Here is an 18,707-nt window from a genome sequence, read left to right on the forward strand (position 1 = left end):
GACATAATAACTTATATTATCTAGATGAAATTGTTGGAAACACTGAGAGGGGGGTGAATCAATATTTCCCATTTTTTACGCAATTGGTTAGATTATCCTTTTAAATATTCAGAGCATCAAACAAACATGATGCATCACCACATCAGTACACAAGAGATTTTTCTCATCAAACTTTGTTATGTATGGTTTACATACAAATTTACCAGTTGAACTGGAAGGAAGTACAAGACTCCCCAAGGGTTTTACCAGTAAGGTTGGAAGCAAATACTCCCTGAATGAGTTTAGGCTCACACACCAGAGACAATGACCCAACTACAATCCGTCACTTCAGCTGCTGCTCCTGCTGCTACCACTGCCCACTCTTACTGCCATTGCTGCTGCTACTGTCACTGCTCCCACTGTCCACTGGTACCGTTGTTGCTACTATCCACCGTTTCCACTGTTGCTACCACTCCCACTCATTGCTGCCATTGTTGCTACTACTGTCACTCACTGTTATCGTTGCCATTACTGCTACTATCCACTGTTGCCACTGCTGCTATTGCTACCACATAATACTATTGCTCGTTGTCACACTTGTTGCCCCTGCTATTACACTCCACATCCATCAGTGTCCACTGTCACACCTGCTGCCATTGCTGTTGCTCAACAACTCAATACTATGCTGCACATTACTCAGTCATGTGGCCTTACAATATTCTGCTTAAGGAAAGCATGAATAACCCATGGTTATATAGATACTTCCACATATCTTAGATAGAAGACCACAGATATAGAGATTACAACCATGCATTGAGGATGCACTGCAAACATAAAGGTCACTGCCACATTGTTATATCAATATTCCTCAAGGTCATTGTCATACTGCCATACAAGGTCACTGCCACTATCATTCATCAAGATCAAGGTCATTGTTTGTTGAGCATGAGTTAGATGTGTGACCAGGGGCACACAGTTCATTTCGACTCCAAAAAGTGTGAAATAAGAAAGAAAAAGATAGGTAAAGTGGTGGCTACAACATCTCGGGGACATAATACCTTATATTATCTAGATGAAATTGTTGGAAATATTGAGAGGGGGGTGAATTTATATTTCCAGTTTTTTACACAATTGGTTAGATTATCCTTTTAAATATTCAGAGCATCAAATGAACATGAAGCATCACCACATCAGTGCACAAGAGATTTTGCTCATCAAACTTTGTTATGTATGGTTTACATACAAATTTACCAGTTGAACTGGAAGGAAGTACAAGAATCCCCAAGGGTTTTACCAGCAAGGCTGGAAGGAAGCAAATGCTCCTTGAATGAGTTTAGGCTTGCACACCACGAACAATGACCCAACTACAATCCGTCACTTCAGCTGCCACTCCTGCTGCTGCCACTACCCACTCTTACTGCCATTGTTGTTGCTACTGCCACTGCGCCAACTGTCCATTGGTACTGTTGTTGCTGCTATCCACTGTTGCCACTGCTCCAACTGTCCATTGGTACCGTTGTTGCTGCTATCCACTGTTGCCACTGCTCCCACTGTCCATTGGTACCGTTGTTGCTGCTATCCACTGTTGCCACTGCTGCTAACACTCCCACCCACTGCTGCCACTCACTGTTTCCGTTTCCACTACTGCTACTATCCATTGTTGCCATTGCTACTATTACTGCCACATAATACTATTGCTCGCTGTCACACTTGCTGCCCCTGTTGTTGCACTCCACATCCATCATTGTCCACTGTCACACCTGTTGTCATTGTTGTTTCTCTACAACTCAACACTATGTTGCACATTGACTCAGTCATTCGGCCTTACAATATTCTGATTAAGGAAAGCATGAATAACCCATGGTTATAGAGAGACTTCCATATATCTTAGATAGAAGACCACAGATATAGAGATTACAACCATGCATTGAGGATGCACTGCAAACATAAAGATCATTGCCACATTGTTATATCAATATTCCTCAAGGTCATTGTCATACTGCCATACAAGGTCACTGCCACTATCATTTATCAAGATCAAGGTCACTGTTATATGATAAGATCAATGTCATGCAACAAGGTCATTGCCACTGTCAAGTATATCACTGTCATGTAAATAGATCTCTAAGTCATTGTTACAGTTAAGGGTGTGCTATTACTGTCATCAACGTTTCACTACTATCATCAAGGTCACTTCAGGTCACTCTCAAATGGATCAAGGCCATGCCAATGTTCGTTGCCATGCCATATTTCCAATTCATTGTGAGATAAAGATTACAACCATGAATTGAGGATGCACTGCAAACATAAAGATCACTGCCACATTGTTATACCAATATTCCTCAAGGTCATTGTCATACTGCCATACAAGGTCACTGCCACTATCATTTATCAAGATCAAGGTCACTGTTATACGATAAGATCAATGTCATGCAACAAGGTCATTGCCACTGTCAAGTATATCACTGTCATGTAAATAGATCTCTAAGTCATTGTTATAGTTAAGGGTGTGTTATTACTGTCATCAACGTTTCACTACTATCATCAAGGTCACTTCAGGTCACTCTCAAATGGATCAAGGCCATGCCAATGTTCGTTGCCATGCCATATTTCCAATTCATTGTGAGATAGATTCAAGAACATTGTCTCATTGTTATAAAGCTACCGCTACAACTACTAGTGATAAACTGCCTTAAATGTCACAACCTCTCTTCACACTAGATATCAAGGGTTCCAGTCTTCAAATACTGATAAACAAGGTCAAATCTACTTTTACTACTATTGACAATATTGTGAGGACTTGTAGTAGACTTTTAACAAGGTCAAACCCTAACTGTAATATAACCTTCATGTAAGCTCCAAGTATATTTAGTGAATGTTATTACAACCTTCATCAATCTTACTACTGAACTCAAAGTGAAAACAATATAATACTATACAATCAACATCCTTCAATTTCTCTGTCAGAGTATTTCTGGAGATACTTTGCCATTGCACTTACTATTGTTTGCGAGGCTTCCTTCCAAGCTATCAGTGATGCCTTAGTTGCCATTTGCTTTCAAGTATTTCAACAAACTTATATGTACAGAGAATGCTGGCACAAAGCGGTGACAATTCTTTGATCAAGAGATATCAATCTACCAGAAGATCATACGATTCATCTATCCTAAAATCCTAGTCCTTGCAATGACCATGTTGACAGGACCATTAGGAACATTTGTTTCATAGCAACAAAACACACAACTGGTATATCCAATTATCAACGAGCAGGAATTGCAATCAGACAACACCACTAGGATATTGAAATGTTGCTACAAAAACGTTGTCTAAATCAGCGAGTCCCTTGAGAACATCAACTTTGGAGGTGAGAAATTAATTCCAAGCTACACTGCATAATTCCTATATATAGTTGCAATATTACTGCAATGTTGAGGCTAAGATGTTTGAAGCACGACCATTGATACTACGATGCTAATATGTCTCATATGATAACAAAACAGAGAATTTTGGCCATTGCCTGAAGGAAACTCTTAAATTTACTGTTGAGAATGAATATTGGAACAAGATGACACTGATTCACCTTTTAAATCACGGATAGCAAATATTGAAGTGCGGCTTCAGAAGATGATTGCACTATGCCGAGACTCAAAAGATCAACCTCGTTACTTCCAGGAATGAAAAAAAACATTAGAAAAAACTTGCCCATAATTTTGAATAAGTTGCTTCAAATGTAGTCTTCAGGGATCAAAGTTCACAGTAACAACCTGCATATGAAATCTGTGCTCAACTAGAGGTATTGGCCCGAAAATTAATTCAGAACTTCAAGGCGGTAGACCTGCAAAAGACATTCAAAACAAACGAATCACATGGAGACATAGCCCAACGATTCCCAAAATTATTCCTTCAAGAGAGAAACCCAAGACTTGTTCATAAACTCTGATCTCCTGCGGTATGACTTCGGGATTACTCCTGGCCGAGGATATCAGAACATTGAATGTGTATTAGATACACTTTGATGAGAAGAATAGGACCTTTATATAGATTTGTGAAGGGACTTTACAATAGGCTGACATAGAGATTTGGAGGGAAAACATTTGAAATTTAAATTTAATATTGGACCCAAATATTACCTTCAAAATATGGACCACATTAAATTTAATATTGGACCCAAATATTACCTTCAAAATTTGGACCATATTAAATTGTAGGATTGGACAAATCCTCTCCTGAGAAGCTAGATAGACTTGGTTGGGTTATGTTGATTTAACCAGAGGAGATAGATGAAATTCACCCTGAGAAGCCTGTTACCGCTCAAACTAGAAGGGGACCTAAGGGGGATCCCTAAAGGGGAAATGCTAGGCTAAGGGCACAAATGGAGACTTAGCCCACTTTCACCTCAGCTAAGGCTCCCTTCTATTTATGGACTTTCACCGATGGGAGGAGACGCGATATATTATGGAGTCACCGATGGGAGGAGACCCGGTATATTATGGAGTCACCGATAAAGGATAAGTCAATGAAGGATGTGGAGTGACCCAAATAATCCCTTTCCCAGAAGAGTTAGAAAGATAATGCTTGCTTGCTTTCTAAGCAAGGTACAATGTCTTCTAGGGAAAGGAAGGGAGGATTTAAGGGTTAGGTTTATGGGATATGACTTATGAAGGAGTTTCTCAATCCCTAAAATCCTTATTGAAATTGATATCCCGAATGGTTCTTGAAGAATTGTCTTTTCAAAGGAACATGACCACACTGGACCAAGTGGACCAATCTAGGGTAGGGGAGAAGGGTATGGCAACCAATGATTATCTCTAGCCTGGACGAGGTATGGAAATGGATCAAAGAAAGAATGTCCACTTAAAGGTTTGAATTGATCCAATAAGGTACTAGCCTTTGGGGATGCTAGGGAAAAGTTTGATCCCGAAGCTAGGGCTTGGATTTTCTCACAATTCCACAGTCGGAATGGCCTCAAATTTGGAGGAGGTCTTGAGGAAACACCAGTGCAGGAGCTCCTAAGAGATCGAACTTTTTTGATGGGTAGTTTGCTGGGAAAATGATGCCCTAGGTGACTCAACTTGGCTAGACCTGGGAAAAGGTGAAAAAGGTTGGTTTAAGGTGACCACCTTTTGGTAGATCTGTGCCTTAGTCTTGGGAGAATGGAGTCTATGATGAATATGAGTGAGGACCTTTGGTTCTTGATCAAGGAGGCCTCAAGACTACTTCACTAGCCTTCTTGGTCAAAGAGAAGCAATCTTGCAACTTTTATACTTCGATGTGCGAAAGGTGATGGTTTATCAAGATCAATTCGTTGATAGAATTATCCCTAGGAGATTTCATTCACATTACATGGCCCATACATTGAGAGATGCTATAATAGAGACAAAATTCCACAATTTAAGCAGTAAATGCATGCAACAATTAGCCGTAAGAAGAGTGAAAATCCAAGTCCAATGTATAGGACAAAGTAAAACAAGAATAAAATTAAAAGCATGTACTTACATGTAATAGAATATGTTAGCGCTTGGAATTCACCTAGGCTGAGATAGACAAACTCTCAAGGCTACATCAAACCATTTCACCTCGTAGCTAGCCCTACGAGGTATGAGAAGGCTCTCTCGGGTCAGATTCGATAGATCTTTCAATATGATTAGTCTGACCAATTAATAATAAAGATTTTAGGCTAGTAAATTGATAAGGGGGTTGATTTAATGATTTTTGGGGTTTTTGGTGGCAATTGGTGGAAGTGCAATTCAAGGTGCGGGGATTGAGCACAGTTTTCACAGGGGGATCTAAGGGGCAAGGTAGGAATGAGTGCTGATGCCTTAATCTGAGATGGATGATCAGAGATGATAGAGGAGAAGCTAAAGAGGGCAAACACACAATTCGAATCCTCTCTAGACAGTAGAAAACATTAAAATTGAACAAACTAAAAAGCTGAGCATGTCAAAACATGAGTTCAAACTTTACCACTTCATCTGTCCAATTTAGAAGCATAAGAGAGATGTGAAACACATAAACAAACTTACAAGAACATGTAGAGAACACACCATCAACAATCAGATCCACAAGAATCCTCAAAGATGTCTGTAAAACCCTGGCTTTCCTTGCCTTCAATTGCAGAAATAGATGCACAATATACAATAAAGCTTCCTTACACAAGAGTCCAACCATGAAAATGAGAAGGAGAGAGCATAATATAGACCATCTAACTCCTTTCCCCACCTCTAGGGGTCGAGCTCAGCTTCCTAGGAGCAGTTTGAACTAATTCTAAACTAAGAACTAGAAAATAGGCAGCCCAACAACTTGCCTCTATTACTTAGCTAACTCATCCATGCATTAATTTTTCACTTTTTACATCATGGAAGCTTCTAGAAGGGTAAATAAAGATAAAATCTACCAAAGTGCCATGAAAATATTACATTTATCCATCATCTACAAGTAATAATAGTCAACCATAGTCAAAACAGTGTTTTTTGACCAAAAATGTGAATTCTGGCAAATCTGGAAGTTCTGGTCGCGCCCCTTTGCAGCTGTTTTTGAGTGGGTTACACTGATCCAAATCAGGTGCAAGATGGCTCATTGGAAAGCTTGGTCTGTCTACTTTCCATCCCAAGTGGAATTTCTGGATTTGGAGTTGATTTGACCCCTCAAAAGTTGATTCTCCCAAGGTCACTTTCTGCAACTCAAAAAGTGGGCAGAAAGTCATTTTTTAGGTGTATTTTGAGCTTTTGGAGGCTCAAAACTCAAAATCAGGCTTCTCCCAAGTATTGGTAATTTTTCTTTTTGCATGCCCTTTCCAAAAATGCCAAGTTTGCAAAATTCCGAGCAGCCCTTCAAACTGGTCTCACCCGGGGTGAGACCAGTTCTTGGGAAAAACCTGTAATTGGCACAAAAAATTCACAAATGACAAAATTTTCTCCAAATTTCTTGAAATTTGGGCTGGGAGTCCCCAATCAAGTACCATGCTCAGTCAAAGAGGCTTTGGCCAAAATTTGGAGTGGATCGGGCGTTTTCCTTCGTTTTTGTGCTTTGGCCAACCGTCCTTGGAGCACCTTCGTTCTCGCCGGTATTTTTGACATTTCTCTCAAACCATGACACCTGTGTAAAAAGTGAAAGAGGTTTTTCTTCTTTGGCATGTTGTGGACAAAAACCTCTCTCAGTTTTGCAAAATTCATCTTTGATTGCTCAGAAACAGCTTTTGAGTGAAACTTGTCCCGATGTGTGAAACAAGGGATTTTGTCGAAATGGAGCGAAATGAAGGGGATAGAGGGCTTCTAAATTCTTGGGGAAATTTTTGGGAGTGGGGAGGGATGTTAGGAAGCAGGGGAAAGTGGAATCTCAGAGATTGAGTGAGAGGAAGGGGTCCAAAAGGGCAAAACACAGGCCAAACCTAGAAAATTGCCAGATTGTAGCTAGAAACTAGGGTTTGTGCAAAAATGAGGAATTTGGCGGATCTAAGGGATGGGAAGTGTTTGTTAAGGTACTTTAAGGATAGGGGAAGGTGTATGAACATCAGGAAACAAGTTTTTCCGATGATTTGACCATCCAAGAGAAATTGCCTTCAAAACCCTAGGAGAGGGAAATGACCTTGCCTGGGTGGCAACTGAAGCATGGACCAGGTGTAAAATGACTCATTAGACACTGACATGACAATGAAAACCCTCTGAATGATGATAGGCTCAGCTGAATGATGACATAGACTGACATTTGGGCAACTTTGAACAGAGTGAAAGCAAACCCTAGACCTAATGCTTAGTGACCAAATTTTGCTTGAAGACTCACTGAAATAACAAAATTTGACCTTGACACTCTGAGATCACTTTGTAAGAGCACATTTGATCACTGGAGGAAGGCTGGAAAGACTGACACTAACAGAATATATCCAACCATCCACAATTTGATAAGAGAGAAGCTCCAATATAAGATAGACCAAAACCCACACATCAAAATTCATCCATAAAGTGCCAATTCATCCACTAAGAAAAAGTGAGAAATTCTCAAGAGAGAGAAGAGATCCAATCCAAACTAATGATGAGCAAATGAACTCATCTCACTTGTATTTATACACTAGTTAGGAGTTCGAATTAGCTTCCTTGGTCTACATGAGCCCAAAAAATAAAATAATGCTCTAATAATTTAACTTTTGGTGACAAGCCCACCAAACTAGCTCATAAATGAAAGAATAAGCCTCTCAAGAGGTCAAATAATAATCTATGCATGTCGTAGGGCCCTCTAAGAGGCCTAATGAGGTCCATGGGTGCCACAATGAAGAGTATGACCCTCAAAAGTAGTGGACAAGGGGTTGGCCCCTTGTAATAACCTGTGGTGCTCCAAATGACATGTGGGGACACACAAGTGTCCTCATGGGTCTCCAAACAAATTGAAGATGCCTGTAGATTGTCTGCAAGGGCTAATATGATGGTGTAGGTGATGCCACATCATTGTGCAAGTCCTGGATCATCTGCCAAGTGTACAGTGGAAATCTGAGGCTAGCTAGGCATGATGGATCAGGTGTATCTTCCTTGTCCAATAAGTGAACCACGAGCAATCTTTGAATGGCTGTGGGGATCCATGGAGTGTTGTTTGTTGCTGTGGAGGCCCATGGCTCTCAACACACACCCTACATGTGCCAATGTAGCCCTTTGGAGGATTAGGACCCCGTATAGGGAGACCAAACCCAAGATGGAGACCATCTGCAATCCTGCATAAGATCCAATGCGTCCCCTAGCCTTCCAGTACAACAAGTCATTAGAGAAATCGAGTAAATGAGCTTACCAATCATGGACCACAGGTGGGGACTTCATAATGGCTTGCCCTTCCATAATGGGCTTCAGGATGTGCCAATGTCTCCTAAACTCCAAATGGGGTTAACCAAGAATCCTATTAGGTGGTTTCTACTTCTAAAGGGGATAATATATTCAAGGTACATCCTTCAAAAGGTGGTGGCATGTGACAGATAGGTGAATGAAGTAGGGGATGAGAAGGGGTAGCCCTGGGTCACATGTTGGGGTACAAGGGTAGCTAATAAGAGGGAAGCCCACACTTGGGTTTATAATGTATAGGAGGGAGAAATCATGTAAAGGAAGTGCCCCAACCTTGATTTTTACACCCTTCTTTATATGCCTTTTGCCTTTTTATGATTTTCTTTGATTAACTGCTTGAGGCTCAAGGGGTAAGATCATGATGCATAAGATATAGCAGTGAATACCCCCTGTTAAGGTAGGGTGGTTCATTGCCCACTACGGGTTGGGACAATCATGGGTTCCTTTATGATGAAGGAGATTCATAGAACCTGTAGGAACTAGGGTGATGGCCATGATGATGGGGTAGAGCTCATGTATTGGCTTTTGCCAACGTGCTAAATGTGATTGTCCTGACCATCTTTTGCATTTTGTGGTACATTTTCCTGTTGAATGTGGCCAAATATGCTTTTATCTTTCCTTTTAGTTGCATCAACCTTCGGTCATCATTCTAGGCCATGACCCAAGGTGTTTGCAAGGGGAAGGGGTGAGCTAACCCTATGTGGACCCAGTGGAGGAATGTGGACCTAGGTGGGAGAGATGATGAATGGGGTAATAATGAGTGGAAAGGGGGTAATATAAGCGGATAAGGGAGCGGGACCACGCAACCAAAATCAAGGTTTCCTATGAAATACCATCCCTAAAGCCAAATGGTTAGTAAAAGAGATCCCACAGGACTAGAATGCAAGGTTAATATCCAAAAGGGGTCTAGGGGACAAGGGCACAGACCTAACCTATTCTTTCCACCGAATCCCCCCATTAATCCATGCCCAGAAGTGTCCATGATAAGCAAACTACAATACCCAATTACCAAATGACAAGGCATACCTTTAGGTTCGGGAGGCCCACCTCAAACATACGATCATGGTAGATGGGCAAGGGACCACATGGCTGGCTCAGGTGGCAGAGAAATGTCACAATGAGCTAGCTGGTGGCTGCAAGGGGCTACTCGCTGCCGACTGCGGACCATCTTGGAGAAAAAATATTCTCCTAGGGATATCACCCACAAAATGGTGGGTAACAAAGCCACAAAGGAATTCTGCTGGGCCATGCTGATTTGGCTAGGGGTGAATGGTTCAAGGGAAAATCCTCTCCTGAGAAGCTAGATGAAGTTAGTTGGGTCTTGTCGATTTGACCAGAGGAGATTGATATATTTACTTGAGAATCCATGAAGGACTTTGGCTGGGTCATGTTAATTTGGCCGGGGCTAAATGCCAATTGGTCTATGATACTCACATTGCCTACTCCAAGATGGAATGATTTATAGACATGCGTGTGAGGAGTCACATTTCCTACTCTAGGATGGATTGATCTATAGACGTGAATGCATCAACATAGCAAGCTCATGAAATTTTCTTAAGGAAGGAGAAATTTCAACTAAGGAGAAATCTTTCTGCAGCTAAGGAGAATACCTCCCTCGCTAAGAGGGGGTGTTGATTTTTTGTAGCATCGGAAGGTATTCTCGTATGCCAAAGAGGTCTCTAAGTCCTAAGAAAATTAAAATAAAATTTGTATTTTTGGAGTGCAAGTCGGCCCAGTCAAGTGAAGGGTTGTGTCCCTTGGCTTTATTTAGCCTATTCGACGAGTATAAATACATGACGTGAAATTCCATTTTTATCACCAAGAAAGTGAGTTTTTCTTCATCTTTCTGAGGGCAACAAGGAGCTGCATCCAAGCATAAGGAGGCTGAATTAGAGGGCAGCAAGAGATATGGTCGCAGGCCATAGGGCCTAATGTATACTTCAAAGAGGACAGGCTGAAGCCTGTTGGGTCATGGTTTGTTTGGTGTTTTTTTAGTTGATATTGGAACAAATTTCTAGACATATTGGATTTGTAAATCTTGTTGAAGAATAATTTCTCTTAAAAGAAAAGTTGTTGGTTTTCTCCCAAGGTTGGGTTTCCCAGGGTAAAAATATTGTCTGTATTGTGCATGGCTGCCTTTCTATGATCTTTATTGTTTCCGCTGTATTTATTGTTGATATTTTATGAAGTGTAATTGCTCAATGATTTCAGTGACATAAGAATATTGTGTAAAGAATCATTAGGTAGTAATTATCTGGCAAAAATTAGAATTCTATTGTGTATCTTATAGAAAATTCAACAGAAGACTCTGAGCATGAGGAATTTCCAAGATTTGATTTTGACGATACAAGTATAGGGATAGGTAGTCTACATCATGGTGAGAACTTCAATGGGGAAAATCCCAATAAGAGACTAAAACGGTGGCACAATACCAGTGGAGATGTTCAGATAGGTGAAATGATTGAGGGATGATCATTGAGAAACAAGAGCAAGAAACCTAATACAGTCAACTTTGTTCTAATGGCCAATGTTCAGGAAGTATATGAGCCAAATGTGTTAGAAGATGCAAAACAAAGACTTGAATGGGAGAACATTATGGCAGCCAAACATGACAGTTTGATGAAAATTCAGACTTAGGATGTCACAACTCTTCCATCAGGGAAGAAACCCATTGGTTGCAATTGGGTGTACAAGGTCAAGTACAAGGTAGATGGCATATTTGACAACTACATGGCATAGTTGTTTGCAGAAGGTTCTGTTAGCAACAAGGCATTGACTACGAAGGGATCTTTGATCCTAAAACAAGGATGAGTGCCATCTAATTAACTCTAACTATTCCAAAATAGTTTGGTTGGAAGGTCTATCAGATGGATGTGAAAAGCTCCTTCCCAATGAAGATTTGGTGGAAGAGGTCTACATGTATCAGCCACAATGATCCAGGTTCTAGGGAAGAAGGATCTTGTTTGTAGGATTTAGAAGGCTATGGCTTGAAGCAATCACTGTGGCTATGGTACATAAAAATTGATAGGTACTTGGATGAAGAAGGGTTCTAGTGGAGTGCTTTAGATTCAATCTATACATCAAAAGCATTGATAATGATATTATTCTACTAGTCATTTATGTAGATGACATCATTATTATAGGTAGTGGGGCATGTTTTATTGAATAAATCAATTCTAATATGAGTAAATTTGTTGACATATTTAATCTATCCCTCCTATATTATTATCTATGCGTAGAAACTTCACAAATAAGTAGCAAAATTTTTGTATCATAAACAAAATATGCCAAGAGTTTTCTTGATAGGTTCAATTTGACATATTGCGAAATTTTGTCTACACCTATGGAGAAAAGGTTGAAGCTTTTAGCTTACACTGACTCTAAGGTAGTTATGAGTCAATTTATAGGTAGCTAGTGGGGAGCTTGACATATTTTATAGCCACAAGGCCAAACTCGAGTTATGTTGTGAGCTTCATTTCCAAATTTATGACATTGCCAAGAGTAAAGCATTGGATTGTAGCAAAGTGGATGTTGAGATAGGTCAAAGGGATACTAAACTTTGGCATTTTGTACAGCAAAAGCAAAGACCCTAGGCTATGTGGTTATGCAGATTCAGATTGGGTAGGCTCTGTGGATGATATAAAATCAACTTCCCTAGGCTATGTGGTTATGCAGATTTAGACTATGTAGGTTTTGTGAATGATATAAAATCAACTTATAGATGTATTCATCCTTTGCATGAATGCAATCACATGGACCAACAAGTAGCATGCAGTAGCCCTTTATTGGCAGAAGTAGAATATTGAGGACTAGTGAAAGGAGCGTGTGAGGTAGTTTGGTTCAATATTGCATGAAGCAGGGACGAAGCGGCAATGTTTTTTGGAAGCAAGGTGTCATTTTCCAAAAGTCTAGGAAGAGAAGCTTCTCAAAAGCGTCTATTATACATACATATTTTTTTGCATTTATATTAAAAAAAACATCCAAAATACCAAATTTGTTGTAGAAGATATGAAAACATGCATGTTTGTACATAAATCAAGATAGATATGGCATCCATTGTACATCTATGATTAATTATTTGAGCATTGACCATCTAGATGCATCAACCATCTAGAATCTAGATTCCTCTCCGCTTGTCTAGCCTTTGCCTCTACTTTGATTCTCTTGGGATATTAGTCAATATTGCCCAATTTTGATCAAACGGCCTAATCCAAGCCTTATAATATGACAAAGAAAGCTTAACATGCTTGATCAATGATTTTGACTTGAGTGAAGGGTACATTTTTGCTAAGGCCATGACAAAGGAGTTCAACAATCAACACCACCAACACCGGGGTACATATAGGGCTTGGTTCTCTTGATTAAATACTAATCACATACCTTCATACATGATATAATCTAATGAAATGCCACAATCACATTGATCCTGAAATCCTGAAAACTGTTAAGTTTGTAGAATTTTAAATGGGATATGAAATTCTATTTTCTCCATATGAAGTCTGATGAGGTTGGAACCACTCTCAAACATCCTGAGTCATTTCATGGTAATATTAAAAATTTACGTAAAAGGATGCAAATGAAAGATAAACATTACCATTAGTAAATATCTAGGAAGTGTCTAGGGAGCATCATCGGGGCACCTTGGGAGTGTTGTGGAAGCATATTTCCTCACATTAAATTACAAAAAATAAATTAAAAAAAAAGTAGAAATTCAGGCCCCCGCAGAACCATCTGCATGCCTCCGGATCCGCTCGTGATCCGTGTGAAAAATTCTAAATCTACACATCAGAAATCCTACTGCAATCATTGGTTTATCATCTCCTACTTGTTCTTTACATTCAACAAGTTATTTAATTATTTAAACAACGATGAAAACACTATTGCAGACTACACATACATACAGATCATGAACTGAAATAAAATGAGACAAATACACAAGGGACACCGTTATTTTTGGACAATCGTCCCCGGAAAAACCCAATTCGGGAAAACCGGTGCAACATATAGAGGGTTTGTATTATTAAGCAGATTTCTGAATACAACTAGGGTGCCAAATCTGGCTCACCCAATAGAGAATAAACCTGGCAGAAGTACCTCTATCCAGAGACAAATATTTTGGCAAATCCAACAATTGGATGATCAAACCCCACAAATGACAATGCTGTTCCCAGTGCTGGGCAGCGATGGCTGCTCCAAGCTCTGTGTTGGAACTGCGTCACCTCCTCTAGGAGCTGCGTCACCCTCCCAGTGAGCCTTCCTTGCTCAGAAATCGATATGCTGAATTGCTGCTCTCTCTGCCTCACAGAAACCCCAGCGCTGCCTCTAAATGACTGCGTCAGCCCCTCTGGCTTCTGCATCACCCTCTCTAGAGCTGCGTTGTCTCTCTTGGTGCTGCTCTGCCTCTCTGCTATGTATTCTCGGCCTTGGACTGAAGTCCCTCTGCCGAACTTCCCCTCTCACTGCAACTCAGATCACTAGCTCGATTTTCTCAGCAAACCTCGCCCTAGAAAAATCGAACTCTTTGATCTCATAGGTGTATCTCCAACTGACCCTCAAGCCTCCTCTTATACTTTTCCTGTTGATGAATCAACGGTCGAGATTAAGTCCCTAATCAACGGCTAAGATTAAAACAGACTTGATCCTCATCACTTAGAAGTTTCTCACCCATATTCTTATTAATACCCATTAATATTTTTATTTTCCTAAGTTTAGACTTAGGAACCCATTAAAAATATTAATTATTTTAATAACTCCTCATCCGGGTGGAATTTCTCCAAACGATTTCTAGGTTCTGGAGATCTCATGTGTTCTAGCCCCTCCACAAAATTTCGGAGCTAGAGCACATCCGGTGCTACCGAAAATCAACAATCAGCGCCTGAACCTCCATGGATCCGTGACTGATCCTTTCCGGATCTGCGGATTGGCCTCCCGGGGATCCATTTTTCCAAGAATCATTGGAAAATGGTAGAACCACGGATCTGATTTTCGGATCTGCGATTCTGCCAGGGGATTGGTGGCAGATCCGTACGGGATGCGGTTCCAACTCTAGATCCCTGGGGGGGGGGAGGATCCAGCAGAGCCAACACCCCTACTCTATGACAATCAAGGGATGCTCAAAGTAGCCAAGAATCTAGTCTTCCATGAGGATGTCGAGTATGTTGAGATATATTGCCACTTCATCAAAAAGCTTGTATAGGATCGATTTATTGAGCTATAGTACTGTTCTACATAGGACCAAATTATAGACCTTTTCACCAAGTGTTTAGGTCTTGAAAAATATGTAAAATTCTAAGATAAGTTTGGTGTAGTTAGTAGATTGACCATTTAGGGAGGGTGTTAAAGTAAATGTCAGATTATAATGGTCAATTAGATATTAGACATAGGCATTAATAAAGTCACTTGGACATTGGTTATTTTTTGGTTCTATGCATTAGTTCAATTAAGTATGTTCCTTGGTCTATCCCATTCATAAAGTGGATTGACTTGATTATCTTGTAACCCTTTATAAGAAAGCTTTCACTTTCTCATTGTTAATGCAATCATGGTTTCCTTTATGTGTTGTGTTATTGTTATAATGAGGACCTTTCAAATAATCTTCTTGGATTTTGAGAGAGAGTGTTTTCTTCCTCCAATGACAACACAACAATGGAAGTAGGGAGCAGATTGAGGTATTATGCAAAATCGAAGTTGATTTCTACTAAGGAGGGGAGGAAATGATGAGGACGTCATACCATTCAAATATATTGAAATTGATTTCAGCTTAATGTGTTGTTTTTGTAACCTTGTCACTTTTTGTTACATGTGTTATGTGTCTCATTCTATAGTACATGTCATCTACAACATCAAGATATAATGGCGAGCACTAAGCATTTCTGGGAGTTTGTGCACATTCTGAGGTGTTTACAATGACAACACAACAATGGAAGTAGGGAGCAGATTGAGGTATTATGCAAAATCGAAGTTGATTTCTACTAAGGAGGGGAGGAAATGATGAGGACGTCATACCATTGAAATATATTGAAATTGATTTCAGCTTAATGTGTTGTTTTTGTAACCTTGTCACTTTTTGTTACATGTGTTATGTGTCTCATTCTATAGTACATGTCATCTACAACATCAAGATATAATGGCGAGCACTAAGCATTTCTGGGAGTTTGTGCACATTCTGAGGTGTTTGAGGTTGCATTGTCACATCAAATAGCGCAATTTAGATGCTTTTAGATAAGTGCAAACTCCTAGGGGTGCTTAAGCTTTGGTGAATATAATTTCCATCTCATGTGGATTTCATTATTCTTTTTACCATTTGAAACTGTAAATCCCGCTTACAAACCATTCTCTAACTCATTCTATCTTTTCTTTTGTCAATTGTAGCTCCAACAAGATAGGAAGAGTAGTGTTGCTCTGAGTTAACCTAATTTGTTACATAGGGCATCATTGTGCTCTATAAAGACCTATATAACTCACATAACCTTCTAGCCCTAAGAATTCTCTTACTTTATGTGTTTTTCATTGTTGTTTTAGCAGAAGTTAATATACTTTCTCGCAATAAGTGTATCTGAAGTAGTTTTCATTGGCTTGCCTATATCATGGACTGTATATGATATTTGTTGAATGATCATCCAATAAACAAGTGAAGTGGCCTATTCACTTGTAATCGTAGAGGTAGATCAACAATTTATAATAAGACACTGACAACGTGTGTCAAATAAATATGCACGCATATGTTTTTGAAAACTGCACTGTAAGTTGTCAAATAAATATACTCTCTTTGGAAACTGTTTTCTATGTCTTTGAAGTTCTTGTTAGTGCTGTCATTTGTCTTCATATTTCTCAGTTCTTTTGACAGGTGGGTTCATTTGGAGACGCAGAGAAAGCAGTTGCAGCAGGCGTGGATGCAATCATTGTTCAAGGTTTTGAAGCAGGTGGTCATGTCATTGGCAAGGTATTGGCAACGTTTTCTTTATAATTATATTTTGAATTTGCAGTAAGTATTAGATGGAAATCCTTGAAAAACAGTTTATTTTTCCCTGTTTATAACCCTATTGTAAGTAGCATGTTAGAAAATTCAACTTCCATGGAACATCTTGGGCTGTTGGGGTCTTATGTTTTATCACAAAGAAGATCGGTGTCCTGCAGGCTTCATGTATCTACTTATGTATAAAATCTTTATCACATTCAACTGCTATTTGTTTCAGATTGGTCAATTCCCTTTTCTATCTCTTTCAGGAAAAATTGTAGCTTGTACTAACAAAGTTTTCTCAGCAGTATTTGTGTGCTTTTGTTACCACTCACTTACATTAGAGATGAAAGCCCTAAAGCTCAAGTAAGACTTTAAGGACACTAAAGAGAGCTACCAATGTCACCATGGTAGATCTAGTGTTTTTAAAACCGGAACCGGTGACCGAACCGGTCCACCTAATGAACCGGTTTACCGACCGGAACCGGTCTAACCGGGACTGGTTTGGTCTAAACGAACCGGTTTTTAAAAAATACATTAAATAATTAATTTTTAATGAAACAAAACTATTTTTAAGATGTAAAACCATGATTCCAAGCCAATAGAGACAAAATATGCAAAGTTTGCTCATTTATATACCATGCAAAGGTGAATATATCAAAATGGCACCGAGTGCAATACATATTGTTGACCCCTACTGGTCAACTACCCATGCAGTGCACCCCGTCCTTTCTTGACAGAAAGAAGCAGCACCTGATCAGCATGTCCGTGCCATCCTGCCATCATCAGAGTTTGATCTTTCTGATTGTAAACCCAGTCTGCATGTATTAACTGTAAATAATCTTAGCAGACATGAAGTCATGTATGTAATTTGCCTAGGTGGACCTAACTTTCTGATGATAATCTACGTCCCGGAAGGTTTTTTGTCTCACCGATCCACGGATCGGCAGAGTTTTCCTTCAAACCTGACCCCAAAGCCGGGATTGATTTTGTCATTAGAACTTTAGGAAAATCCTAGTGTGTTAAAATCTGCTAGATTATAGTTGTGTCGCAGAACTGGGTGTTTTGTGAGGGTCTGTATTAAATGGGCTTGTCCCTTAAGATGTAATTTTGTAAAAGTCATGATGTAATGAGTCCTGAGGGTCGAGAAATGTTTTAAATCCCCTCATGAGTCCTAAGTCCTAGGTCCTAGGTGATGTTTCCGAAAGGCTTAGTTCAGTGATCCATTTTAAAAATGAATTAAAAATTAAAAAATGAATAAAAATAATAAAAAAATAAAAAATAATAAAAAAATAAAAAAAAAATTTAAAAAATGAAGCAAAAAACCTAACTAATAAAATAATAATATTTTAAGTTAATAAATCGACGGATGAGATCAAGAGATGTCTTGATCCTCATCAACGGTCGAGATCATTTCTACATGGATCACTCGAACTAGCCGTTAGGATCATTTCCTTTATATAGGGTCTTAGGGGGTCATTTCAAATCATCTGATCTGTGAGTCTGTACTGAAAAGCTCTCTTGAAATCTGATTTTCTGATTAATAAAAAGACTTTGGGGTTCAAAACTGGCTGGTGTTACTTTCCGGAATTGCTGTGAGATGATTGTTTTTTCTGCATATTTCAGTTTTCAGCAGTTAATAATAGCTGGTTTTCAGAGTATTGTGAGTACAGGTATCTTGCTCACGTGCTAGGGTTTGAATGTTGAGGGTTTCTGGAATAATGGCAGGTATCTCCATTATTCCTTGAAATCCTGCAGCATTTCTTGCCCTCTTTACTGATGTTTGCTTGAAGTGTGCAGGAGATCTTTAGGTAAAAGGTACAGGTGGGCGTTTGGGGAAGTTCTAGGCTGAACCAGCCGACTCCCACAGGCTTTTCTGTGCAGAGCCCAACTGATTGTGCCCTGGGTTAATCTTTTAAATTTTATTGCGTGTTTTACATGGAGAGATTTTC

General features: G+C 39.6%; 1 protein-coding gene across 1 annotated transcript in view; it reads left to right on the forward strand.

Annotated features, from left to right (window-relative positions):
• The window catches only part of LOC149251898 (uncharacterized), a 268,925-nt gene that overhangs the window by 154,518 nt on the left and 95,700 nt on the right, over positions 1-18,707 (forward strand). Inside the window, exon 3 of the mRNA XM_089459621.1 lies at positions 16,645-16,740. Within this exon, the coding sequence (XP_089315747.1) occupies positions 16,645-16,740 (96 nt within the window). The remainder of the gene's footprint in view (positions 1-16,644; positions 16,741-18,707) is intronic.

Source organism: Pinus tabuliformis, chromosome 7, assembly GCF_031772625.1.
Source record: "Pinus tabuliformis cultivar Carrire ecotype Pingquan chromosome 7, CPIR1, whole genome shotgun sequence".
NCBI classification, from domain to species: Eukaryota; Viridiplantae; Streptophyta; class Pinopsida; order Pinales; family Pinaceae; genus Pinus; species Pinus tabuliformis.